General features: G+C 55.0%; 1 protein-coding gene across 1 annotated transcript; it reads left to right on the top strand.

The window, feature by feature from the left end:
• Positions 1-480: 480 nt before the first annotated feature.
• On the top strand, positions 481-24,773 carry LOC133357398 (hephaestin-like). Its single transcript, XM_061575305.1, has 19 exons — positions 481-610; positions 4,416-4,593; positions 5,030-5,274; positions 5,480-5,692; positions 6,177-6,353; positions 6,745-6,999; positions 7,267-7,447; positions 7,746-7,885; positions 8,278-8,418; positions 12,863-13,062; positions 13,312-13,462; positions 14,412-14,624; positions 15,720-15,930; positions 16,897-17,036; positions 17,366-17,500; positions 18,156-18,262; positions 19,512-19,746; positions 20,515-20,654; positions 21,711-24,773. The coding sequence occupies exons 2-19, from the start codon at positions 4,430-4,432 to the stop codon at positions 21,915-21,917; spliced, it is 3,255 nt and encodes a 1,084-aa protein (XP_061431289.1). The 5' UTR covers positions 481-610; positions 4,416-4,429; the 3' UTR covers positions 21,918-24,773.
• Positions 24,774-25,156: the final 383 nt, after the last annotated feature.

Raw genomic sequence — 25,156 nt, forward strand, 5'->3', positions numbered from 1 at the left:
GGGAGAGCTATCCCAGTAGACATGGGACCTTGACTCAAACGTTGAACCAACGTTTGTTCAACGGTTTCACCCACTTTGTGTCAACGTTGCATCAACGCTGCCTCAACGTTGGCGTGTTTACCGGGGGGTGGTATTGCTGCATGCGAGTGACGAGACCCCCCCCCCACCCAGTGTCTGTAATCAGAGGCAGGGGTGGCAGAGAGCGCAGTGGTTGGGGGGGGGGGGCATTCGACGATTCGGAGCGGATGCCCGCCACGGCGTTTAATGATTGAACCGCGGGCTGGACGCTGCGTGTGGCAATGTTGACTTGGACTGCGGTGGGAGGGTTCGGCAGCGTTGCTTGGGATTCCGGGAAGGCCCTTTGATTCGGGAAAGGATATGCAGGAGGGGCCATCAAGAGGATTATTATTATAATTTTGTTTAAACATTTGGACACATATAAAGGGCGAGTTGTGGTAGGTGTCGGCAGAGAGCTGAGCGGTGCATCTGGGACCGAAGCTTCGCTGGAGGTGGCCCCGGCACGAGAGAGGGAGACACCTGGGACCAAAGTTAGTTCCGCCGCACCTCCGATTAGCACGGTTGGCTACGTACGGTGCCGAAGAAGTTCAAGGTGCGTACATGTTGAGAGAGACGTCTGCTGTGTGCATGCTTGTTGAACTTTGTTCACACCGTACGTAGCCAACCGCGCGAATCGGAGGTGCTGTGCGTGTCTGCTTCGTGTGGACTGGAAGGATTATTGAATGTAAGATGAGAAAATAGATAAGCAGGCAATCCAGTACGAGTGGAACGTCGGACCAATGTTGACTCAACGTTGGTTCCATGGACATGCCATTAGCCAAAAGTTTCTTGCTTAGATATCCTTCACATATCATTAAACAATTCTTACACAATCCATCAGCCGCATGGCCTTCTGGGAGTGCCTATGTTGAGCAGCATTGATTCAAGACGAGCAAACTCTGGGCCGGTTTTGACACACAGCGTCTCATCAACAGTCGGGTTTTCTTGCTGGTTACCTGCCGATATTGCAGGCAAGGGCCTTGTCTTTAATTGGGGCGCCACGGTGGTGAGATGTTTACTACCTCGCCTCGTATACAGGAGGTCGTGGGTTCAATCCCGACCATGACGCCTGCTGCTGTATATTTGGAGTCTGCGTGTCTCTCTCTCCCAGTGGTCGCGTGGATTTCTCTCCGGGCCCTCCGGGTTTTTTTCTCCGCATTTAGTATCACGCGTTTCAAGTGTTTGGCTGCTACACAGTTCCACGTGAACATCAGCCACTTCGCTGAGCCGTCATTTGTGATGTAGCCATGATGTAGCCATCACAAATGGTCGGTTTTTTAAAGATATTTACAGCTCAGTGGGCCTTTACCTGGTCAAATAAAAAAAAATTGTTCAGTAAATTAGTTTCAGTATTCACTAGGCCCCTCAAATAATACCGGTAGGATGATTGATAACAGCAAGATAACGAGGAGCCTCAAGAGTAACGTTTTAAATCAACGCGTATGGCTCAGAACTCCGGTCGGTAACAAATACAACATGAAACAAAGACTTCAAGGTGCGCAGCCTGAAGAGACGCGTCTTGTGGAGTTGGCGACAAGAGGATCGTGCAGATTTGAGACCTGTACATGAATTGGCCGAGAAATAGCTTAATACATAGAGGACCGCAAAACTTGGGAAGTGGCTGTTACTGTCGCACCAGCCCTCTGCCTGGCTGCTGTTACCATCCGGGTCAGGTCTGTGGTGCCTTCAGCCATTGTGAGATGCAATCTGCATGATCGGTGACGCTGTTAGTGAAACTAAAACACTATTTTAGAGACCCATAAGAGACTCGTAGCCATCCATATACATCAACTGGAGACCCACAGAGACTCGCAAAGACCCAGAGACGCATAGAGACTTGTAGATATCAATATAAATACATTAGGGACCCATAGAGCCTCATGGAGACCCAGATATGTGCTCATAGAGATTTATACATATTTACAGAGTATCATACTAAACTAAACTAATTCGTTTTGCCAGGTGTAAGGCTCACTGAGCTATACAGCTCTTTTTCAGAAGCGACCTGGCCACAAATGATAGCTCAACGAAGTGGCTTATCACGTGGAAACTTAAAGCAGCCAAATACTCTAAATGCGTGTTTATAAATGTGGAGGGAAAAAATCCACGCGACCACAGGGAGAGTGAGAACACAGGCGAGGTAGTGAACATCTCCTAACCACCGTGGCACCCCAAACACGTATCGAACCCCAGGGACTGATAGAGAGGAGCCATGGTTTCAACATTCACTACTTGGCCGATGACACCTTCATAAACAGAGGACTGCAGAGCTTGGAGGGGGGATTTGCCGCCGGATGATCGCGTGGCTACTGCTGCTGCCTTCTGTGTAAGTGAACATTCTCTCTCTGTAGTAGCTCCTCCCTCCTGTGATTCGCTCCCCTGTTTCTCTCGCTTTATACGAGGGTGATTCCGTGCTGCGAGGTGAAGCGTTGTGTGTGTGGCAGTGTCGCGGTTAGCGCTACGCTGCGCTTCGAATCTTGCGACCCGAGTTCGATTTCCGCTCACGGCCAACACCAGTGATGATTATCTGAACCGGTCTTGAGCCTCCCCTAGATCGACTCGGCCTCAAATGAGTACCTGGTGCGGTGTGTAGTAAACATTGCCAATGGGGAGACAAAGGCGGTCGGGCGTGGTGCTGGCCACCTCCTCGTGTGGCGTCCCGACCTTCATAGGTGCACTCTAACAGCTCTTGTACACGTGTGTATGTTCAACTTCTTTTGCGCCGTACGTAGCTAACTGTGCGAATCGGAGGTGCAGGGGAAAGACAACAAACTAAACACTAAAAGCAGTTCTATAGAAATGACTCGCCCCAACAACTTGCCCCAACAGTCTGCTGAGGCTGTGTGGTGGCTGTGTGTTGACGGTGGTGTCTGTGTGTGTAGTGGTGGTTGTGTGTCTGTGTGGTGGTGTGTTGATGGTGGTGTCTGTGTGTGTGTAGTGGTGGTTGTGTGTGTGGTGGTGTCTGTGTGTTGTGGTTGTGGAGCCGTGTCGCCCTCTCAGACCTCGGTTTGCCCACCTAGACAGATAACGGATAACGGTGACTGCGATAACAGAGAGGTCAGCCCTCGCTTTACACAGCAGAATGGTCACCAGCCCGTGTCTGTGTGTGTCTGTGTGTGTGTGGTGTGGGTGTGTGGGTGTCTGTGTGTCTGTGTGTGGGTGTCTGTGTGTGTGGGTGTCTCTGTGTGTGGGTGTGTGGGTGTGTGTGGGTGTGTGGGTATCTGTGTGTCTGTGTGTGGGTGTCTGTGTGTGTGTCTGTGTTGAATCCCGTCTCTCATCCCCTCTTTCGTATTGAATGTTTTAAAATAAGCACCACTACTCAACACGTGACCGATTATAAACTTTACCCGAGGCCACACACACTGTGTGTTATTGATGAAAGTGTTGAGCTTGTGTGCTGTTTGTGGTGTGTTGTTTCTGTTGTTTGTGTTTTGTTTTTCTTGTTTGTGTTTTCTGGATGACATCTCTGTGGATTGTTAAGAGAGGGGAAGAGTGGGCACAGAATCTGAATCTTTATCCTGGAGGATGTCCAGTAAGGGACGGGTCAGCAAGTCACAACAACAACAAACAGGACAACAACAACAATACACGATAGCAGTGCAAAATAGAGAAAAAATGGGAAGCAAGTCACTAAACACAAACACCTTCCCGTTGCGAGCTGCCCCCCCCTCACCACCCGCACAGCCACTGAGCCGCCACCTGAGCCACAGTGTAACGACTAGGTGGTTCCTCGACTCGTCGGACAACGAACGTGGGCGGGGCTTGCAAGGGGGTTTCCAGCATTCACGGCGTTGGATCACATGGGGGGTGGGGGGCTATGTTGGCGGTGGCTGTGTGGTGGTTGTGGAGCCGCGTGATACCACCGCAGGCTGCGTCTGTAAAACATAGCAGCGCCTCCCTTCGTCGTCACGGTCGCTCTGCACCAATGATAACGCCGATACTAGATGTATTAACTAATAATAAATAACAACTATTTAAACTAAACAATTAATTATTTTTACCAGTTAAGGCCCACTGAGCTACATGGCGATTTATCAGAAGCGGCCTGGCCACGAATGATAGCTCAATGAAGCGGCTAATCATGTGGACATTTATAGCAGCCAAATACTCCGACACGCATGTTTCTAACAGTGCAGAGAACACCCAGAGGACCCGGAGAAAGATCCACGCGACCACGGGGCGATAGACACTGCAAGCTCCAAATACACAGCAGCAGGCGTCGGGGTCGGTATGGAACCCACGACCTCCTGTACACCAGGCGAGGTAGTTAACATCTCCTAGCCACCGTGATGCCCCCCCCCCCCCTCAATTATGTTCTGTAACGCCGTGACGTCTCTCTGTCTGCACGTGCCCCCCAGCTGCGCCGGTGAGGATGCGTCCGCTCGCCTGGCTCGCGGTCGCCTGCTGCTGCTGCACGTGGGTGCCGGCCGCCCTCGCCGTCGTCAGGACTCACTTCATCGCGATCCGCGAGGTCGACTGGGACTACGCGCCCGCGCGGCGCAACCTCATCGCCGACGTGAGCGTGGACGACGACGAGTGAGTGCCGGAGCCGGCGGCGTCCCAACCCGCGGCGTGTCGGCACACGTTCCGCCGACTCGCTCCATGGGCCGTTCTGCGCCGCACGCGCCTGATGATTAATAAACACTTCCAAACGCGACGCGCTTGGCGATTTAACAACCCCCCACCTCACTCACCCACTTACTTACCCACCCACTCAGCTCACCCACTTACCCACCCACTCAACTCACTCACCCACTCACTCAACTCACTCACCCACTCACTCAACCACCTCTCAACTCACTCAGCCATCCAGTCACCCACGTACTCGCCCACAAACTAACTCGCTCAAACACTCGCCCAACTCTCCGCTCACTCGCCCGCTCACCCACTTACTCACTTACTTACTCCTTCACTCACCCGCCCACTAACTCGCCCGCCTCTCTCCTCCTCGCGGCGCCGCGTGCGCGTCAAGGCACGCCGGCACGTTCATGCGACGGGGCCCGCGGCGCGTGGGCACCGTGTACACCAAGGCCGTGTACGAGGAGTACGCGGACGCCGCCTTCTCGCTGGCCCTGCCCAAGGAGCCGTGGCTGGGCTTCCTGGGGCCCGTGCTGCGCGCCGAGGTGGGCGACACCGTCGTCGTCCACCTCAGGAACTTGGCGTCGCGCCCCTACACCATCCACTCGCACGGCCTGCACTACGACAAGAGCAGCGAGGGTGAGCGGGGGCAGTGGGGGCGGGTGGGGGGGTTAGGGGGGCACTGCGAGAGAGAGGAGCAGACCTCGAGTCCTGCAGCATCGGGTTGGAGTTCCTGTGGGTGACCTGTGGGTGACCTGTAAAGCGGATTGGTTGCTCGCCGAATCGTCTGGACGCCTCCCTTGCTCCTCCCGCTCCCCCACACCGCCCCCCCCCCCCCCGCCAGGAGCCCCCTACCCCGACCACACGGAGCGCCATCAGCAGGCGGACGACGCGGTGGCTCCGGGTGAGAGCCGCGAGTACACGTGGAGTCTGAAGCCTGAGTACGGCCCCACGGAGGCCGACCCGGCCTGCATCACGTGGACGTACCACTCGCACGTCGACGCGCCCAGGGACATCGCCGCGGGGCTCATCGGCCCGCTGCTCGCTTGCAAGAAAGGTGCGGCCCCCCCCCCCGGCTCCCCGGGACCCCCCCCCCACAACCCACCCCTCACGCGGGACGGCGGGGGGGGTGGTCGAGGACGCCGTGACGTTGACAAAATAAAAAATCCGAGTTGGAACTCGTTGTAGCGCCGGTGGCGTCGTCCATCATGGGGCGATGTTATTTTCAACGGTCTCTAAACCACAGTGCGCTAAGCAGTGCACCACCACTCGGAGAAAGAAACCAACGAGGGTGGTGGGAGTGCGTGGAGGGGAAAGTAGAGCGAGATGGAGAGGCGAGTAGAGGTGAGATGGAGAGGTAGGAGAGTGCGTGGGAGGAGAGTGAGATGAGATGAGAGAGGAGGAGTCCATGGAGGATGTTGAAGACAGAGTGCGATCCTGAAATGGATCTGGGATTGGCCGAGGTTCTGTCTCCCTCGGGGTGTGGTGGGGGGGATGGTCTGGCCCCCCAGCGAGCGGATGGCCTCGCGTGCACCCTGCAGGCTCTCTGGACGAGCATGGGAACCCCCAAGACCCGGACCGAGCGTTCTTCCTCCTCTTCTCCGTCATGGACGAGAACCTGAGCTGGTACCTGCAGAGGAACGTGGAGCGCTTCTGCGAGCAGCCGGCCACTGTGGACGTCAACGACGAGGACTTCGTGGAGAGCAACAAGATGCACGGTGCGACGTCGCGCGGGGGACAAGGGGCGCAACCGTGGCGAGATGTTAACTACCTCGCCTGGTATACAGGAGGTCGTGGGTTCGATCCCGACTTTTACTCCGGGTCCTCCGGTTTTTCCTTCCATATTTGGAATCGACGTGCGCTCAGAGTATCTGGCTGCTGCTATAAATGTCCATGCGATGATCAGCCACTCGGTTGAGCCATCATTTGTGATAGCCACAAAAACACCTCTTAACTATCATAGGGATGTATTTTGAACTTCTTTCGCACGGTACATGGGCCACCCGTGGCTAGGGGGAAGGACTACAAGCGAAGCACGAAAAGCTTTTTTTTTGGGCTCGTCGATCGTGACCCGAGGGGGGCCTCTCCCCCCCCCCCCCCGCCCGGCAGCCATCAACGGCTACTTGTACGGCAACGCGCCGCGGCTGGAGCTGTGCGCCGGCGAGCGCGTCTGGTGGCACCTCGTGGCGATGGGCAACGAGGCGGACGTCCACGCCGCCCACTTCCTGGGCCACACGCTGGAGGAGCGCGGACGCCGCGTCGACACCGTCGCCCTCTTCCCGGCCACGTTCCGATCGGCGCGCATGGCCCCGGCGCGCGTGGGCACCTGGCTCATCAGCTGCCAGGTCAACGACCACGTGCAAGGTGACCGAGGGGTTTTCCCTACGTGGCGTCGACAAGCGCGCTACTCGGAGGTTGCTGGGAAAGGATAAAAAACAAACTAAACGCAACGGCAAGCGGTTCTAAGGAAATTTGTTTACAATTCACCTGCGGTGGCGGCTTGTTTGCGACGTCGACTAAGGCGACGCTGCCGCTGGGGGTCCCCTCGCCGGCCAGCTGCGAGCGCGAGAATTTCAAACCACGGACCCCCTCCCCCTTCCCACCCCCGCGTCCCCCCCCCCCCCCCCCCAGCCGGCATGATGATGCTGTACACGGTGCGCAACTGCGGCTTGAAGCCTCCCGGCCCCGCGCAGGCGCCCGTGAGCGGCGGCGTGACGCGCACGTTCTTCGTGGCGGCGCACGAGGAGGTGTGGGACTACGCGCCGGGCGGGCGCGACCGCATCTCGGGCACGAAGCTCGACGAGCCGGGGAGGTGAGGGGCCCGGAGCGCCGGCGATCGCCGCCGGCCTCCCCGTGCGTGTCGTCGTCCCCCCCACCGTGTGTCTCCATACGTCCCCGTGTGTGTCACCGTGTGTCTAAATAATCGCTGTGTATCTCCATTCTCCCCGTGTCTCTGCGTGTCCCCGTGCGTCCCTGTGTATGTGTCCCTGCGTGTCCATGTGTGTCTGTGCGTGTTCCCGTGTGTCTTAGCGTGACACCGTGTGTGTGTGTCCATGTGTCACCGTGTGTGTGTCTCTGTGTGTCCCCACGTGTCTCTGCGTGTCCCCTAGCCCCTCGGCCGTGTTCCTAGAGCGGGGGCCGCACCGCGTGGGGAGCCGCTACTGGAAGGCCCGCTACGTGGCCTACGAGGACGACGTGTTCAGTGCCGTGCGCCAGCGCGGCAAGAACGACGAGCACCTCGCTCTGCTCGGTAATGCCGCTCGTAGGGCCCTCACCTTGCCTCTTTATCTTCCTGGGATGCACAAACCATTTGCGTTGGTGATCTCTATCCTTTGTATAATTGTGTATGTATATATGTGCACGTGTGTAATGTTGGTGTACTGTACATGTGTGTTTTTATTCATATACTTGCGTGTGTTTTTTGTGAGTGTGTGGGGCAGTGGTAGCGCACTGCACTACGAACCCGGTGACCCGAGTTCGATTCCCGTTCACGGCCAACACCGGTGACGATTATCTGAACTGGTCCTGGGCCTTCCCTGGCCACCCACCCCCCTCACGGGTGCTCGCGATCAGCGCTTGCCCCAACGTTCTGTTAATGCTCCACGGCGGTGGTGGTGGGGATCTTTGTCTGTGCGCGTGCAGGCCCCGTGCTGCGCGTGGAGGTGGGGGACGTGCTGCAGGTCCTGTTCTGGAACAACGCGAGCCGCCCGTACAGCATCCAGCCGCACGGCGTCTCCTACCTCAAGCAGCATGAGGGCGCCGCGTACAGCGACGGCGTGGCCGGTGAGCCGGGGGTCACGGGTCACAGGGCGAGCCAGGGGTCAAGGGGCGAGCCAGGGGTCACAGGGTGAGCCAGGGGTCACAGGTGTCACAGGGCGAGCCAGGGGTCACAGGGTGAGCCAGGGGTCACAGGTGTCACAGGGCGAGCCAGGGGTCACAGGGTGAGCCGGGGGTCACGGGGTGAGCCGCTCACGAGCTGGGTTTGAGCCTCAATCTGGGGTGAGCGTTCCTAGTGTCAGAATCACCAGGAACACCGGATCCTAACCCCCAGTCGTGAACCCACATTGCGAACCCCGACACCCAATTGACAGACCCCAGATCGTCAACCTCGAACCGTGACCCAAAATCAAGAACTCCAAATCGCGACCCCTCACGCGACCCCCGCAGCGCGACCCCTCACGCGACCCCCGCAGCGCGACCCCGCAGCGCGACCCCCGCAGCGCGACCCCTCACGCGACCCCCGCAGCGCGACCCCTCACGCGACCCCCGCAGCGCGACCCCTCACGCGACCCCCGCAGCGCGACCCCTCACGCGACCCCCGCAGCGCGACCCCTGTTGTATATGTTGGTTATCAAAATTTGTTATGTTGTATGCGTGCGTGGGTGAAATTATTATGTTGTATATGTGGGTTATGAATATTCAGTGAAAATAATAATAATTAAATGAAATTTGGCCAAATGTGTAATTATCCGGAAATATGTTAATTTATGTAATTACGCACATTTTAATTATGCCAATTCGAGAGGTAATCGTATTAATTATGCGAGTGGGTGTAATTATGATAATGCAAGTCGTTATGATAACCAGACCCCGCCTCGGTGATGAGGGTGGGTTATCGATCGGAATAAGGCAATTAATCGTATGCAGTTATGCAGGTGTGGTGTAAGTATGCAAGATTAACTTAGATTAACTCGGCATCGTTGTCTAGGTTCGTCTCATTCTCGCTTTAACATTCCCAGAGTGTGTATTCGTGGTTATATTTTAGGTCCCCGGTTCACCCCGTTATCGCTTTAACATTTACTGAGTATGTGTTAGTGTGTTTATTAAGGTCACCAAGTTCAGATCTCAACGCAGAAGCAGATCTTATGCATAGATTTCAGGAAAGAATCACACAACCACTTCTGTATTGATCAATTTATTACTAATTCAACCTTAACTATGATATAGTATGCGAACTCTCAATCCCGGAACGTCAACACGGCATCAATACAGTATCATCAACGATTGTCTGATTTCACTTTGACAACGGCACATGGATCCCGCATAACGCGATGGTTGTTAGTGAGAGAGAGAGTCGTTAAAATATGCAAATACTATACTAAGAAAACCTTAACGTTAATGAATGATTATACTCAATTTTGTTCACGCAGTACCGCACTCCTTATTGATCATACGCAACCCTTATCACGTTGTTAGCACCTTGGGTCACGGGACAGTTGAATATTCTGTAGAGGATGCGAGTACGTGCGGCGATTATGACTGAAAGATACTTGAAAGATTATACGGCGATAAACAAAACACAATCAAAAACAGTTATTATTCTTAAAGGCATCAATCTAAACAGATACATCGGCAGGTTATCTGACAACAGAACGGCTCGGAGTAAGGGCCTGCGACGGTGCTCCTTTTCCGAAGATCGTTATCTTATACCAAGTTTACTAATTGGGGACCAGATCACCTGATAAGGATCCGGTGGGCCACCACTCCCCACGTGAGCGTGGCTCGGCGGAAGGAGGTGCCAAAAATCAGTTCGTATTGATGGATCTGTTGGGAATTTATGCGATTAAGAGTACAGCCCACTAAATATTAAAGATAAAAATTACGAATACTTTTATAAACGACGGATGGCCATCACTCGGTCTCGTTGTGATGCCTTCCCAGCCACGGATGGCTTATGGGTTCGAGTGTGTTTGAGTGGTAAGAGTTGTCTTGAATAGTCAGTGTTCGGAGTCGATTCTTTATGTCAAACAGACGCCTGGTGGTCGTGTGGTGAGGGGGCGGTGCGCGTCATACGTATCAGTCGCTCCCCTGTCACCGTGGGGAACTGGTTCGGATGCCCGTTGATACGCTGTCGCAGTTCGGAACCCGGTCGGTAGGTGGCGCCCACAACTCGCTCGCAGCGTGCAGTGGTGGGGTCGTCGTGTGCACGGAGCCTCGTCGCCAAACTGCGACTCTCACCACTCCGGCGGCAGCAGAGACCTCCGACTCGGCAGAGGTTGACCCACGCAGGCCGAGTTGAGCTGTCAAGCGGGTCTTGCCCGCCTGCAGAGGAGATGGGGAGCCGCTTGAGTCGAGCCCCGAGAGCCGGCTTTGGCAAGCCGATCGAACTCGGCTGAGTCCCAGACGAGCTGAAGATGAGTCGAGCCGACCCGCTGGTCGCAGCTCGCTCCTGAGTCGACCCGCTGGTCGCACCCCCCACGTGAGCCGACCCGCTGGTCGCACTCCCCCCGTGAGCCGACCCGCTGGTCGCACTGATTTCCAATGCTCAGGATCCTTTCCTTTATGCCGAAAAATCCCCCTGGATCCCGCCCACAAGGCGGGGCTTCTTTTCGATTTTTGCTGTGTCAGGATCTGTCCGTAGGCAGGTGTGTCCATGTGTGTGTCCGTACGTCCGTATGTCCTTGTGTGCATCACTCACGGTATTCCGTTGTCACACTCCCTCCATAAAACCCACGAGCAAACAATCAGATGTTACAAATTGCCTCGAGGTCGTCTCTCTGTCTGGGTGCAATATTATCTCTTGTCTGGCCTTCTTCATGAACCCAAAACACAGACGTTACAAATCGTCTCATAGGCGTCTTTGTTCGTGTTGCACCACCTGGAGGGAGGGGCAACACTCTCTCCGACCCGGCGCACAAAGAAATGGTTAAGAAGTTTTAAGTTAACATTTGTCCCTTACTATTTCACAGTTATGATTCTGTATGTAACCTAAGGTCTGTCGTTTCCCATCGTGGTGCTTGACTCAAGTGGAGGTGTTTCCCCGAGCGTATACACACTCCTATCCCGCGCTGCGGAGATACAAAGACGGCCGGGATCTCCCTTTCTCTCCGACCCTGGGTTTAACATCGTTTTTTTATTATGTATTTATATTCGACCTGGTGGTGATTCATCCCGTTATCCTGGCTTTTCATAAGTTTTACTTTTGTCTTTTCATGCATATGCTTCGGGTCGAGTTGTATAGAAAGCATTAAAGTATGGAAATAACATTTCATATTGACTTAATGATGGTGATGGTTCAGTAGGCGTACTTGTGACCTGGTTTAATTGGAGTGGGTGTGAATATCAAACTTTAGCCTACCCTGTTGTTAAATTCCGACTTTAACGTTACTTTAATAGCAATACAGAATAATTGAGCTTTTTGTCTTAACTAGGCGAACGCGAACTTCTGGTGACCCCCGCAGCCTTGTTGTTCAGCTGGGTCTGCATCCTTGAGAGATATACAACCCTCTTATTCTCGTCTCACCGTGGCCATCACCTTCTGCTCTGGGAGTGTTATTCTTAATTTCAGGTCCAGGGCCCCCTCACGTTCAGACGTGCAGGGTTGTTTAAATCAGCTCCCTCCCCTGTGCACACAGCCTTGAGCTGATTCACTTAATTTAATTTCTTGGCCTTCTTGGGTTTATCTTTGCTCCCTCAGCTGCAGGAGGACAAGGCGTACTTCTACCTCCCCCCCTGTGTGCACGTGTTCCAACTAGCTCGGAATCCCTAAACACACAATCAGTGATGATTCCTGGCTTTCTGTGGTTGTGATTTAGACAAAGGCGCCTCTGTTTTCTTCCATTGCCTTTGAGTCGACACTGCCCTATTATTTGCCCATGTGCTGAGGTCATAGAATTCGTTTTGACTTCAGTAATATTAACATTCAGTATTGGATTAGCAAATGGGCAATGGTTCATTGATGTAGCTCGCAGCCTGGTCTCCAATTTGAGCGAGCGCGAGGATCGATACTTTAGCCTACTCTGTTGTTGAATTTCGAATTTTGACGTTACTTTAAAACCATGCAGGATGGTTGGGCTTTTTGCCTTAACTATGTCTGGCTGACACTCCCACTGTCTCTGCCGCCTGCACGGGTGACATGTGCCCGTTCATCAGGCCTTATCTTTCCTTGAAGCAAGGTTGCAAATTCTGCCATCCTAGCCCTCCTCCAGTTCATCACTTAACAACACCTGGTGTTTTGCAGTTTGCTGCGCTTTGGTGTGTTTAAAAAAACAAGTAAAAAGATAATATATAAAAATCATCAAATATTATTAATCTCAATTTTGGAGGAAGGGTTAGTATACAACACCCCTCACGCGACCCCCGCAGCGCGACCCCTCACGCGACCCCCGCAGTGCGACCCCTCACGCGACCCCCGCAGCGTGACCCCTCACGCGACCCCCGCAGCGCGACCCCCGCAGCGCGACCCCGTACCGTGCCGCTCCCCCTAACCCTGCGGCCACTCGTTCAGGCGGGGAGTCGGTGGCGCCGGGCCGCCGCTTCCTGTACCGCTGGGTGGTGGGCGAGGAGTCTGGCCCGGCGGGGAATGACCCGGACTGCGTGACGTGGCTCTACTACTCGGCGACGGACAGCGTGCGGGACACCAACTCGGGACTCGTGGGGCCCCTCATCGTGTGCCGCCCCGGCAAGCTGGGCGCGGACGGCGCGCAGGTACGTGACTTTACCGAAAGAACCAAAGATTATGAATTCCTGCAGTCACGAAAGTTTTAAGTCAGAACTATGATGAGTCTGCTGCTGAGAGTTGTGGTCTAACGTGTGTTTACCTCCTGACCTGGACGTTCGATGCACGTTGATTCTGTCAGGAATTCGGCCGTGTCCCGTGGTCTGGCATCCATCCCAGAGGGCAGTGCGATAGCAAAATGCAAAGTTGTCCTGCCCCCCCCCACCCCTCCCGTGCAGCGTGGCATCGACCACGAGTTCTCGCTGCTCTTCTCCGTGTTCGACGAGAACCTGAGCTGGTACCTGGAGCGGAACATCGCCGCTTTCGCGAGCGACCCGGCCGGCGTGAACCGGGACGACGACGACTTCCAGGAGAGCAACAAGATGCACGGTGCGGCCGCTGGACACGCACGCGAACCTCCCCCTCGGTGGCGGTGCACAACCACGTTTAACCGGCCGGTGCCACGGTGGTGAGAAGTTAACTACCTCGCCGGGTATACAGGAGATCGTGGATTCGATCTCGACCCTGACGCCTGCTGTGTATGTGGAGTTTGCAGTGTCTCTCTCCCCGTGGTCACGTGGCTTTTTCCCCCGGGTCCTCCGGTTTTTCTCTCCACGTGTATAATCAACATCACGCGTTCAGAGCATTTGGCTGTGATACCTTTCCACGTGATAAGCCGCTTCGTTGAGCTCTCATTTATGGCCAAGACACTTCTAACAAACATCTGCGTAGCGGAGCGGCCCTTACCTGGTGAAAATACAATTAGTAGAACATTCGAGGAGGCAAAAAGGTCCGCACTGGGTGGGACGTGTGGCACGGGATGGAGTGAGGACCGATTGGCGAGATGGCCGTTGGAACAGTCTCCACAAGCCCGGCCACCAAAGGGGGGAGGCCTTAAGGCCAGATGGTGGGATGCTGAATCTCTGGGTCTCTGGGTGAGTCTATCTAAGAGCAAGTGGTGGGATCTTGGGGGTCGAGTGTTGACCGTGCAGCAGCTGCGGGATCTAGCGGAGCATGGAAACCATTGGTGGGGTCACGTTGTGCAGTCTGACGTTGCTCAGTGGCCCTCACAATTTGAGTGATTGTTTTTTTGCATTGCTTAATAGCTGCCTCCACCAGTCTTTCGCTCGCTCTGTCCCATCCACAGAGGCTGTGTCTCTACCTTCTCCCATCCCACTGCCCCGTACGTTCTCTCTCATCCTCTCTCGATCTTCCTCTCCCAAATGGGCCCTTTAACTCTCCCTTCCTTCTCTCCATGCACCCTTTGCTTTCTGTCTTTCTCACCCTCTCCTCTCTCTCTCTCCCTATCTCTCTATCTCTCCTCCCCCCGCCTCCACAGCCATCAATGGGCGCATGTACAACACCCTGCAGGGCCTCCGCATGTGCAAGGCCCAGCAGGTGTCGTGGCACCTGCTGGGCCTGGGCTCCGAGGTCGACGTCCACGCCGTCTACCTGGCGGGGAACACGATGCGCGCGTCGGGGCGCCGGCGCGACACCATCAACCTCTTCCCGCACAGCTCGCTCACGGCCACGATGAGCGCCGACAAGGCCGGTGAGCCCTCCCGGTGACCCACGCACCTGCGGCCGGTGCGTCAACTGCGCTCGGGCACAGTGCCAGATCCACGGTGGCTAGGAGATGTTAACTACCTCGCCTGGTATACAGGAGGTCGAGGGTTCAATCCCGACCCTGACGCCTGCTGCTGTATATTTGGAGTTTGCGTGTCTCTCTCTCTCACATCATCACGGTGGCTAGGAGATGTTAACTACCTCGCCTGGTATACAGGAGGTCGTGGGTTCAATCCCGACCCTGACGCCTGCTTGTTTATTTGGAGTTTACGGTCTCTCTCTCTCATCGTGGTCGCGTGGATTTTTCTCCAGGTCCTCTGGTTTTCCCCTTCACATTTAGAATCAACATCACGAGTATTTGGCTGCTGCTATACATTTCCACGTGGTGATGATAAGCCACTTCGTTTCTGACAGAGACGTATAGCTCGGTGCCCCTTACCTGGTGAGATAGAATAAAAATGAGTTTTATGGAGAGTACCAAAGGAAATGAAGTGAATGTTGGTTTTCTTTTTTGCTAGCAAAGCTTTGTGGTCTCGGGACCGCCCCACACCTCCCACTGGGCTAGTTTCTCGTTCCGCCTCCGCTTGGGCCACGTCAGGGCGCATTGTTGCTGGGACCCCGAGAGCCCTGGCGGCCCACCTACGGCCCACGTGACAGGCCTCCGGCATCGCCCTGACAGCCGCCCCCGTCCGCTTCGGTGCCCGCCACTGGAATGCTTCCGCGCGCCGCGCAGCGTTGCACGATCCACGCGGACGCGCGAGGCGTTTCTTGCCTTGTTGCGATAGAATGGCAACAATGACCACATACCCGTCCTTCATCTGTTCACAACAACAACCGCCGTTCGCCACTAAGTGGTGGTGACTTCACCACGGAGCTTGTGCCAGGCTAGGTGCACTTGAAGGCAACGTGTCGACCGCCCAGTGGCAGGAGGTCACGGGACAGATCCAGGTGGCATGGGTTGACTGAGATGACCGGCCGATGCACCACCTGTGCCCCCTACCATGCTCGCATCTCCCCACGACTTCCCATCGTCCCCCCCACCCCGCGTCTCTCCCCCTCTCTTCCCCCCCCCCCCCCCCAGGTGACTTTGGGGTGGTGTGCAAGACGGCGGACCACCTGTCGGCGGGCATGAAGCAGCACTACCACGTGTCGCTGTGCGATGCGCGCGTGCTGCGCCCGCCGCGCCCCACGGCGACGCGCACGCACTACGTGGCGGCCGTGGAGCTCAGCTGGGACTACTCCCCCTCGCGCCACTGGGAGCTCGCGCGGCACAACACCACGCGGCAGCACAGGTGCGGCGCCACGCGCGCGGGTCTGTCGCCGCAGGTGTGTCACGGCATCGCGCGAGTGTGTAGGCAGAGGGCTGTTTGCTGTGGCAATCTTTGCAGAGAGACGGTGAGCATTGTTATCGTTATTAAGTGGGAATTCCATTTTTTTCACGAGTGGGGCCCCTGGCACGTGATGAATGAGCTGTCACATCATCCTGTGTCCGTGTATGTTGGCGTGTGTGCGTGTGTACTTGAGTGATGTGTTCGAATGCATGCACCATCTGCTCATGTCGGTGTGTATGTACGTGCGTGTGTCCACGTGTTTTGAGTACCTGGTGCGATGTGTAAACATCGCCACTGGGGAGACAAAGGCGGCGAGGCGTGGTGCCGGTCACCCCACCCCCTCGTCGTGCCGACCTTCATAGTCCAACAGAGTCGCAGACGTTATCTTGGGAGCAACACTTTATTCCACGTTAACACGTAACACAACACGAACTACACTCGGGTCTCCAATGCCTATCTCTAACCACGCTACGGCACAGCTGGACACGGTTCACTATCCCGGCCCGGACCACGAGCTCCTTCTCGAAGGTTCCCGAGAGCTCCTTTGGACCACGTGACCGCCCCACGGCCCCCGTCCACCGGTGGCCCCCCTCCAATATCGTCTGGTCACGTGACTTGAGGTCAGCCAGCGCATCACGCCCCAGAGTAACCCTGGCTGGCTGACGTTCCCTCTCGCTCCCTCACCGGGAGCCGGCACCGCACACAGCTCGCGGTGCCTCCGCGCTAACCAGCCCTCACCCAAGCCCCACTAGGGCCGGTACTACATCCCGTAACCCGGGCTGCCCGCAATGACTACACATTACCCGCCGTGGCTTCGCAAGCCCAGGCACCAAACAGTGACGAGCACAGTCAGTATTCCAAAAGTCTCTCGAGGCTGTACGTGGGATCGTCGTCGTCATCGTCGTCGTTGTTGTTTGTTTGTCCCAGCCACGGAGAGACATTCCTGAGGGGCGGCACGGACCGCATTGGCTCTGCCTACAAGAAGGTGGTGTACCGCGAGTTCACGGACGACACGTTCACGCGCGAGAAGCCCCGCGGGGAACGGGAGAAGCACCTTGGCATTATGGGTAAGAATGCCAAGTGCCACCTTGCTGTGGCCAGAAAAGTAGCCTGAGCAGTGGGCGGGGCCACCTGAGCAGTGGGTGGGGCCACCCGAGCAGTGGGCGGAGCCACCAGAGCAGTGGGCGGGGCCACCCGAGCAGTGGGCGTGGCTAGTGACCTAGTGGGCGGGGCTAGTGACCGAGTGGGCGTGGCTGACAAATGGTGGGAGGAGGCACCAGGTCTTCGTGTGTCCCCGTTGAGCCTCCCAGAAAGGTCACCGGCAGCGTCGTGAGCGAGCGCCCGCGTGGTGCCGTGGCCCCAGCCGCGCGCGGTGACGCAGCCCGCCCTGTTCCAGGCCCCATGCTGCGCGCGGAGGTGGGCGAGGCGCTGGTGGTCGTCTTCAAGAACATGGCGAGCCGTCCGTACAACATGCACGCTCACGGCGTGGACGAGGGCCTGGACAGCTGCAACATCCCCCCTGTGGCTCCCGGCGAGTGCCTCTCCTCCTGCGCACAGCGCCTCTCCTCCGCACAGCGCCTCTCCTCCGCACAGCGCCTCTCTCTCGTCGCGATCATTTGCGCCGTGCCGCCACGCGTTGCCTTGCAGCGACCGGCTCCCGATTCTCAGTCGTCTCCGCATCGGCGCTCCGGGTTCGCTCCACCTGCCGGGCGTTGTGCACAACAAAAAACACGAAATACAGATCCACCATCGTCATCGATTTGCGTGAATCGCTGTTTGTATCTGACCATGCGTGTGTGTCTCGCAGTTGGTGAAGAGAGGTAGTGTAGCGGTTAGCGCGCTGCGCTACGAACCCGGCGATCCGAGTTCGATTCCCACCCACGGCCAACACCAGTGACGATTTTGTGAACCGGTCCTGCACCTCCTCTAGGTTAACTAAGCCCCAAATGAGTACCTGGTGTGGTGTGTAAACTTCGCCACTGGGGGAGACAAAGGCGGTCCGGCACGGTGCTGGCCACCTTACCCCCTTGTGTTCCGTGTTGGCATTCATAGGTGCTCACTAACATATCTATACAGGGATCTTTGTCTTTGTATCAGTGTGTATGTGCGTGTTTTGTCCCGTGTGTGTGTATCTGCCCATGCGTGTGTGTATGACGGCCCGTGTGTACGTGTGGGTCCGTGTGCAGGGCGTGTGGAGAAGTACAAGTGGATGGTTCCCGAGCGATCGGGCCCAGGAAAGGGAGACCCTGACTGCCTCCTCTGGGCCTACTACTCCAACGTCAACCCCAACAAGGTCGTGTTCTGTTTGCCGCCTCCTGCCTCCCATGTTCCAGCTCGTATCCACATCCTCCGTTTATCCTTTAACCACGAGATGAAAGTAAGCCGCGGAGAAACATCAAACAGCCGAAGGTCACATCAACATTATACAAATTATCTGGTGGTGTATGTACGTCGAACTTCTTTCGCACCGTACGTAGCCGACAACGCTAAACTAACACCAAAAAGCAGTTCTGAAGAAATTAGTTTTCAATCGAGATGATTTAAAAGTGCACAGCTCCGGTGGATTCCTAATATTCTAAAAGTGGCTTCCTCGGATGATGCTGCTGCTGCATTGGCAGTGGTGCTCAAGGACAATACACAACAACAGCGACATGCGGCAAGTTTGTAAGGAACACTTTGAAGAAAAAATATAGCAGGCAACATTTTTGGAAATGGCCCTGTGCTATGAATAAGGGGCATCGGCCACACCATCGCCTGCTACGTATTTTTATTCCTTTTAGGGTGACACACAGTGTGATTAAACTTTTGTTGGGTAACGTCAAAGTCATTGTAGCTCTTAAAACATTGTTAATACGGTAAACAAATAATGTGAAGGAAGGTGACGAGATTAATCCTAGCAGCGGCTTTTCGCTAGTCGTGGAACAAAGACGGTCACCGCATCGTGCGCTTTCGGACACGCTTCTGTGGCCGTCTGGAACGCTCTTCCTTCCGATATTAGGAATCTACTGGAGCTATGCACTTTTAAGTCATCTCGATTTAAAACTAATTTCTTTGAAATTGCTTTGTGTGTTTAGTTTGTTATCCCCCGCACCTCAGATTAGCACGGTTGGCTACGTACGGTGCGAAAGAAGTTCAGCAAAGATCTCTCGCTAGCCTAAACAGATTGTTGGGGCAAGTGCAGTTAGCGAGCACCAAATGAAGGCCAGAACGGCGCACGAGGGGGTGGGTGTCCAAAACCACGCGCGACCGCCTTTGTCTCCCCAGTGGCGATGTTTACACACCGCACCAGGTACCCATTTGATTTGGAGTCGACCTAGGGGAGGCCCAGGGACCGATTCATGGTGTTGGCCGTGAGCGGGAATCGAACTCGGGTCGCCGGGTTCGTAGCGCAGCGCGCTGACCGCTACACCACCGCTCCCCGCAACATACGAAAGTACGCCCGGCGCATGCCGAGCGAGCGGCCGTGTTGCCAATCGCCATTGCACCGTGTGAATCGCGTGTGTGTGCGTGCGTGTGCGCGCGTGTGCATGTGCGTGGCGCAGGACCTGTACAGCGGCCTCTTCGGAAGCCTGCTCACGTGCCGGCCCGGCGTGCTGTCGGGCGGCGGCGGCGGCGGCGCCGCGCGGCCCCGCGGGGTGGAGCGAGAGTTTGCGCTGCTCTGGATGGTGTTCGACGAGAACGAGTCGTGGTACCTGGAGGAGAACGTGCAGCGCTGCTGCGGCGGGGCGGGCGTCATCACCTCCGACGAGGACTTCAAGGAGAGCAACAAGATGCACTGTGAGACCCGTCGCTCGCCGCGGGGGTGGGGGGCACGGGGGGGGGGGTGTACGGAGGTGCCAGGTGCGCGAGACCTCCAATGAGCACGGTTGGCTACGTACGGTGCCAAAGAAGTTCCACATGCACACAGACAGGAGGCTGAGCCGGCAGAGGGTCATTGAGAAACAATATCCTTCATATGCACCTGTACATACGTGCACACACCTGTACCTGTAGACGCACCTGTACATATGTGCACACACCTGTAGCTGTAGACGCACCTGTACATACGTGCACACACCTGTAGCTGTACATACGTGCACACACCTGTAGCTGTAGACGCACCTGTACATACGTGCACACACGAGCATCGGGGTGCACTTTTGTGGTCGTGGTCAGCACCGTACCATGCTCTAGTGATGTCCGTCGGTCCGAGGGTACGGTCACAGTATAGGTAGCGGTTGGCGCGACCCTGCGCTACGAACCCGGCGACACGAGTTCAATTCCCGCTCAAGGTCACCACCAGGTGACGATTATCGGAACCGGTCCTTGGCCTACCCTTAGGTCGATTCGGCCTCAAAATGAGTACCTGGCGCGGTGTGTAAACATCGCCACTGGGAAGACAAAGGCGGCCGGGCGTGGTGCTGGCCACCCACCCCCTCGTGTGCCGTGCCGGCCTTCATAGGCGCTACTCGCTAACAGCACTTGTCTCAACAGGCTGTGAAGGCTACACGGGGGACCTTTGTCTGTTGTTTGTTGTGCGCGCGTCTGTGGCTCGCCCCCACGCAGCCATCAACGGCTACGTGTACGGCAACCTGCCGGGGCTGACGATGCGCGAGGGTGAGCACGTGGCCTGGTACCTCCTGGGCATGGGCAACGAGGTGGACATCCACACGGTGCACTTCCACGGCCACCCCTTCACCGTGCAGGTAGCGGCACCGCTCGCTCGCTCGCTCTCTCCCCCACACCACGCGCGCCGCTAACCACAGCCGCCTCCACGCAACCGCCCGCTTCTCCCGTAGAGGACCTGCCAAGGGAGTCGTGGGACGCCCGGCCCGCCCGGGGCTGGGCATCGGGGGAGGCTTCAGTGCAGGGACCCTGGGCTCGTCCCCGAGATGGCGGGAATGGCAGAAATGTGGACTCCGTCTCTCTGGGATCAGAATCGAAATCTTTATCCTGGAGAAATACGATCTCTATTGAAGCTCTTTTTCTCGGATGTCTAGAAGGGGCTCATTTCTTTAGAACTGCTTTGTATGGAGTTGTTGTTGTCCTTCCCTCGCACCTTCGATTAGTGCGGTTGGCTATGTACGGTGCAAAAGAAGTTCACCGTATATACATACGAGTGAAGATAGGGTATCCCCCCCCCACCCTTGCACGATCGGGTTTTCTCCGGATGTTTCGGTAAAGTCACGTAGGTAGAAAATAAGAGATCACGACGTTTCGATCGCAACGCAAGCGACCGTCATCAGGTGACACAATCACAGCAGAGCTGCCAGGTAAACACCGTCGGGCTCGCTGACGAACACTCACATTGACATTATCATTGGCTGCTGACATTTGGGCTACGCCCATTTAAAACCGTTTCCCTTGGAAGCTAAACCCCCCTTTTCCTGAAGACGACCGCTTACGTTGCGATCAAAACGTCGTAGTTTTTTGTTATTTTATTTGAACCTATCTCCGTGACTTTACCGAAAGACCCAAGAATATGAATTCCTGCAGTCACGAAAGCTTTAAGTCAAGGAATTTGTATTACTAATGTAGGGCCCTGTTTGGAAGGAAAAAGTATCATGCAATTTTAAGATCACCCCCTCCAGCCACCCCGTTTGAAATGTTCTAGATCTGCCTCTGGCCAGACATTCGGACGATGAGATGCAATGCGAGGGGGCCACGGGACAGAAGCGAAGGGTCGATTTGGCCCACGTGTGCTCGCCAGCGGGCTCGCGACCCGCGCGTACTGACCCGCGGCCGTGGCGCGTCTCGAGCAGGTGGGGGGCGGAACCCACCGAGCCGACGTCATGGACCTGTTCCCGGCCACGTTCGAGACGGCGCACATGAGGCCCGGCAACCCGGGCACGTGGCTCATGCACTGCCACGTGACGGACCACATCCAGGCCGGCATGGAGGCCACCTACACCGTCCTGCCGCGCGGCACCGCCCCCAAGTCCAAGGCGGGGATCAAGCAGCGCCGCTGAGGTGGCGGTGGTTTCCAGATTCCCCCCCCCCATCCACCGCTGGTAGAATTGTGATGATTTGGAGTCACGGTTTGAATCGTGGATCGCCACCACCGGTGCCGAGCAAGGGCCACTGGGAGCTGGCGGGTGCAGCAGCAGCAGCGAAGTCTCCCCGAACTCCACCACCCCCAGCAATAGAATTGTGATGCTTTACTTCAAGGGGTAGCGATTTAAACCAGGACCAGAATGGCCTTAAGTGTTGGCGAACTAATTTAACATTTTCATAAAAATAATTAAAAATTACAAGAACAAATGACAGCCATTATGGTACCCTCAACTTGTCAAACCAACGAAAGAAATCGGCCATCTTTGTTGGCTTTGGCTCGACGCACTCTTGAGCTATGAGCGACAGTGTGCCACGAGGTTGTAACGTTATCGCTCGGACACGCGATGCTGTCCGCAGCACGCCGTGCTCTGCCGTCGTACAAATGCCCATACTGCCTTGCCCACCTGTGATGTCGCGTTGCCAGACATTGCCTCTACTACCACTACGCAAACCTGGACTGATCTACCATTAATTTTACATTTTCCCTCTAACAACAACCGTGCCTTTTGTTAACGTAACGTGCACAACTCAAATACATGAGACTGAAACAAGCCCAAAGGTTATTTTGTCTAATCTCAAACTTTATTTTTCAAAAACTGTAAAACGAGAAACACTACAGTACATCATTATTTTGAAAGATTAAAACATTGCAAACTCCAGTGCGCATACACTACCGTCACAGCGTGCTGCATTACACAATCCTCTCTGGGCACGTCCAAGGACTTTGGTTGTAAAGCCATTTCTGAGGCAGCGCGCACTCTCCAAATGAACGGCTGCACAGTCGTGCCCTCGGTACTGGGTGCAGCTAACACCGTGTCCCGCTTAAGGCAGCGGCGCTTTCGTGGGGACAATCAAATTTCAAGGAGAATTTTGTTAAGTTGCACTTGCCAAGCTCAAACGCCGAACAGCACGCAAAGCGACGCTGTGTCTCTCTCTCTCTCTCGCTGTTAGTGACGCTGCCTTTGGCAACTGGTGCACAAGCACGGATAACGAAAACAAAAGCTCAACATTCGTCAATAGCAGTGTGGCCTTCATTTAGACTGCTGGAAGAATCTGATGAGCTGTGAAGCTCTTTAACAGACGTCCATTAATGGCCCTTTGCAGCGCATAGGCCAGAGAGTGGAGTTGGAGACAACGCGACATAGACGTGCGCTGTCAAAGGGACCCATTGCACAACACGTCGCCTGTTGTCTACGTTGTCTATTTAGGGCCACCACCGTCACTGACGAACGGACCGAGGTTTGCTTCGTCGCCCACGCTGCACGGGGGGCGGGGGCAGTGCAGTCCCAGTGGCGTCGGGTTCTGTGCATTCCAGAATTGTCTCGTAGCTTTCCTCCTGTGATTTCAAATGCCGTTTTTGTCTACCTCCCTTTTGTCTTGCTTCTATTGTGTTGCATGTAATGTAAGCAATAGAAATATAGAAGTCGTCTTGGTAATAACGGGGGTTTTGTTAAAAACGAATGGACAAAATGAATTAGCCCAGTATTCCGAGGACGCGCGCTGTACTCAATTACTAACGCTTTACAACGATCGGCGAGAAAACAAACACCCATGAAATGTATGGGGGTAAAGAGGTGAATTACAAGGCTTGTAGTCGCACCGATTAGTGTTGTCATGCCCTTGCAGTGTTCGCTCCATGGCAATAAAAAACAGAGGTGTGCAACAATTCACTGCGCCCAGCCATGCGTTGAATCGTGGATTTTGGGGCGACATTTCAAAATGTATAGAATATTCAACGTTATTATTTTCGTCTCGGCTTGTATCTTTTAATTTACACTTTTCGTTCTCTGATTCTGTAGAGAAGTTTCAGACCCCTTGTGTAAATAAGATTAGTAAGTAATTTTTGAACATCAAACACAATTATTTTAACGATGGCCACCCCACTTCTGCGCTGCTCGTGGGTGTTGTTTACCATGCCTGGTGAAGTGGGGGAGCATGGACGTTGGAGCATAGTACAGTACAACGGATTTGGTGGCAGGGACCCCTCTGCTGCCCACAACATAGCCCCCCCCCCCAGCAGGCTGCAGCAGCTGTTGTAAAGAGGAGTGGTTGTAAAGAGGAGTGGTTGTAAAGAGGAGTGGTTGTAAAGAGGAGTGGTTGTAAAGAGGAGTGGGTTGTATAGAGGAGTGGTTGAATAGAGAAGTGGTTGAATAGAGGAGTGGTGGTCACCCATTCAAAGGCTCTCCAGGCTCGGCCGTGCTTCGTTTCCGAGATCCGGCGAGATTGGGCGCATTCTCGGTGACTTGTGTTCGTAGGCCGAATACGCTGCTTATGTTTAGGATAAATGGGGAAACCCAATTCACACTATGTACGAGGAGTCACATTTAAAATTGTCGATATAATTAATGCATTGTTGCATACCCAACAGCACCTATAGTGTCGTGAGAGTTCAGAGACGGACTGATATTTTTAAATACTTTGGTGAAAAGGCAAGTGTAGGCAGCACCACAGTCGGCAAAATGGCAGTTGATTGACTACGAGTGTCTACTCAGAAGTGATTGAGTCAAACAAGTCTAAAGCTTAGCTTATGTACTTAAAAACTCATGACAAAGTAAACTATGCCAACGCAGCAGACATACTTAACACACAGGCTTTCGCGACCAATATTATCAATAAGAGGGTTTTTTAGGGTTGGAACAGCACACTGGTGTGCTGGAGAGTAAATCCACATTTTAAATTTGCTCTCTAACACACCAGTGTGCTGTAGTGGTAGTAAATTGGCTGTGTGGCGTAGTGGTGGGTTTAACGTGATTTATATTTACGCGATCTAACCCAAATAAAACAACAACCCTCTTATGGACAGAAATACTTGTGTTGATTGCACTCCAGCAACAAAGAATATAATCTGTTGTAGGCAACCGTGTTTGTCGTGTTGCACCAACGTTTGTAAACACACACAAACACACGCGTCACCACACTGCAATTGCATTGAGAGACATTCAAAGCATTTAGTACTCCATTCCACGGCGGAGTAAACCTTAACTCTTCTCGATTGTCCCGTAGGCAGATTAGCAGATTATCCGGGAGTGGGGATTAACCACGCACTGTGTGGCCGCGCACTGTGTGGCCGCGCACTGTGTGGCCGCGCACTGTGTGGCCGCGCACTGTGTGGCCGCGCACTGTGTGGCCACACAGTGCGTGGCCACACAGTGCG

This window comes from Lethenteron reissneri, chromosome 58 (genome assembly GCF_015708825.2).
Source record: "Lethenteron reissneri isolate LAM-NWPU_2019-01 chromosome 58, ASM1570882v1, whole genome shotgun sequence".
Taxonomy (NCBI): Eukaryota; Metazoa; Chordata; class Hyperoartia; order Petromyzontiformes; family Petromyzontidae; genus Lethenteron; species Lethenteron reissneri.

Bases quoted from the DNA above. Each gene is read 5' to 3' on its own strand.
- LOC133357398 (XM_061575305.1), top strand. From the start codon at position 4,430: ATGCGTCCGCTCGCCTGGCTCGCGGTCGCCTGCTGCTGCTGCACGTGG. The intron at 14,625-15,719 runs GTGAGCCCTCCC...CCCCCCCCCCAG, and splicing joins GATGAGCGCCGACAAGGCCG to GTGACTTTGGGGTGGTGTGC. The intron at 18,263-19,511 runs GTCGTGTTCTGT...TGCGTGGCGCAG, and splicing joins CCAACGTCAACCCCAACAAG to GACCTGTACAGCGGCCTCTT.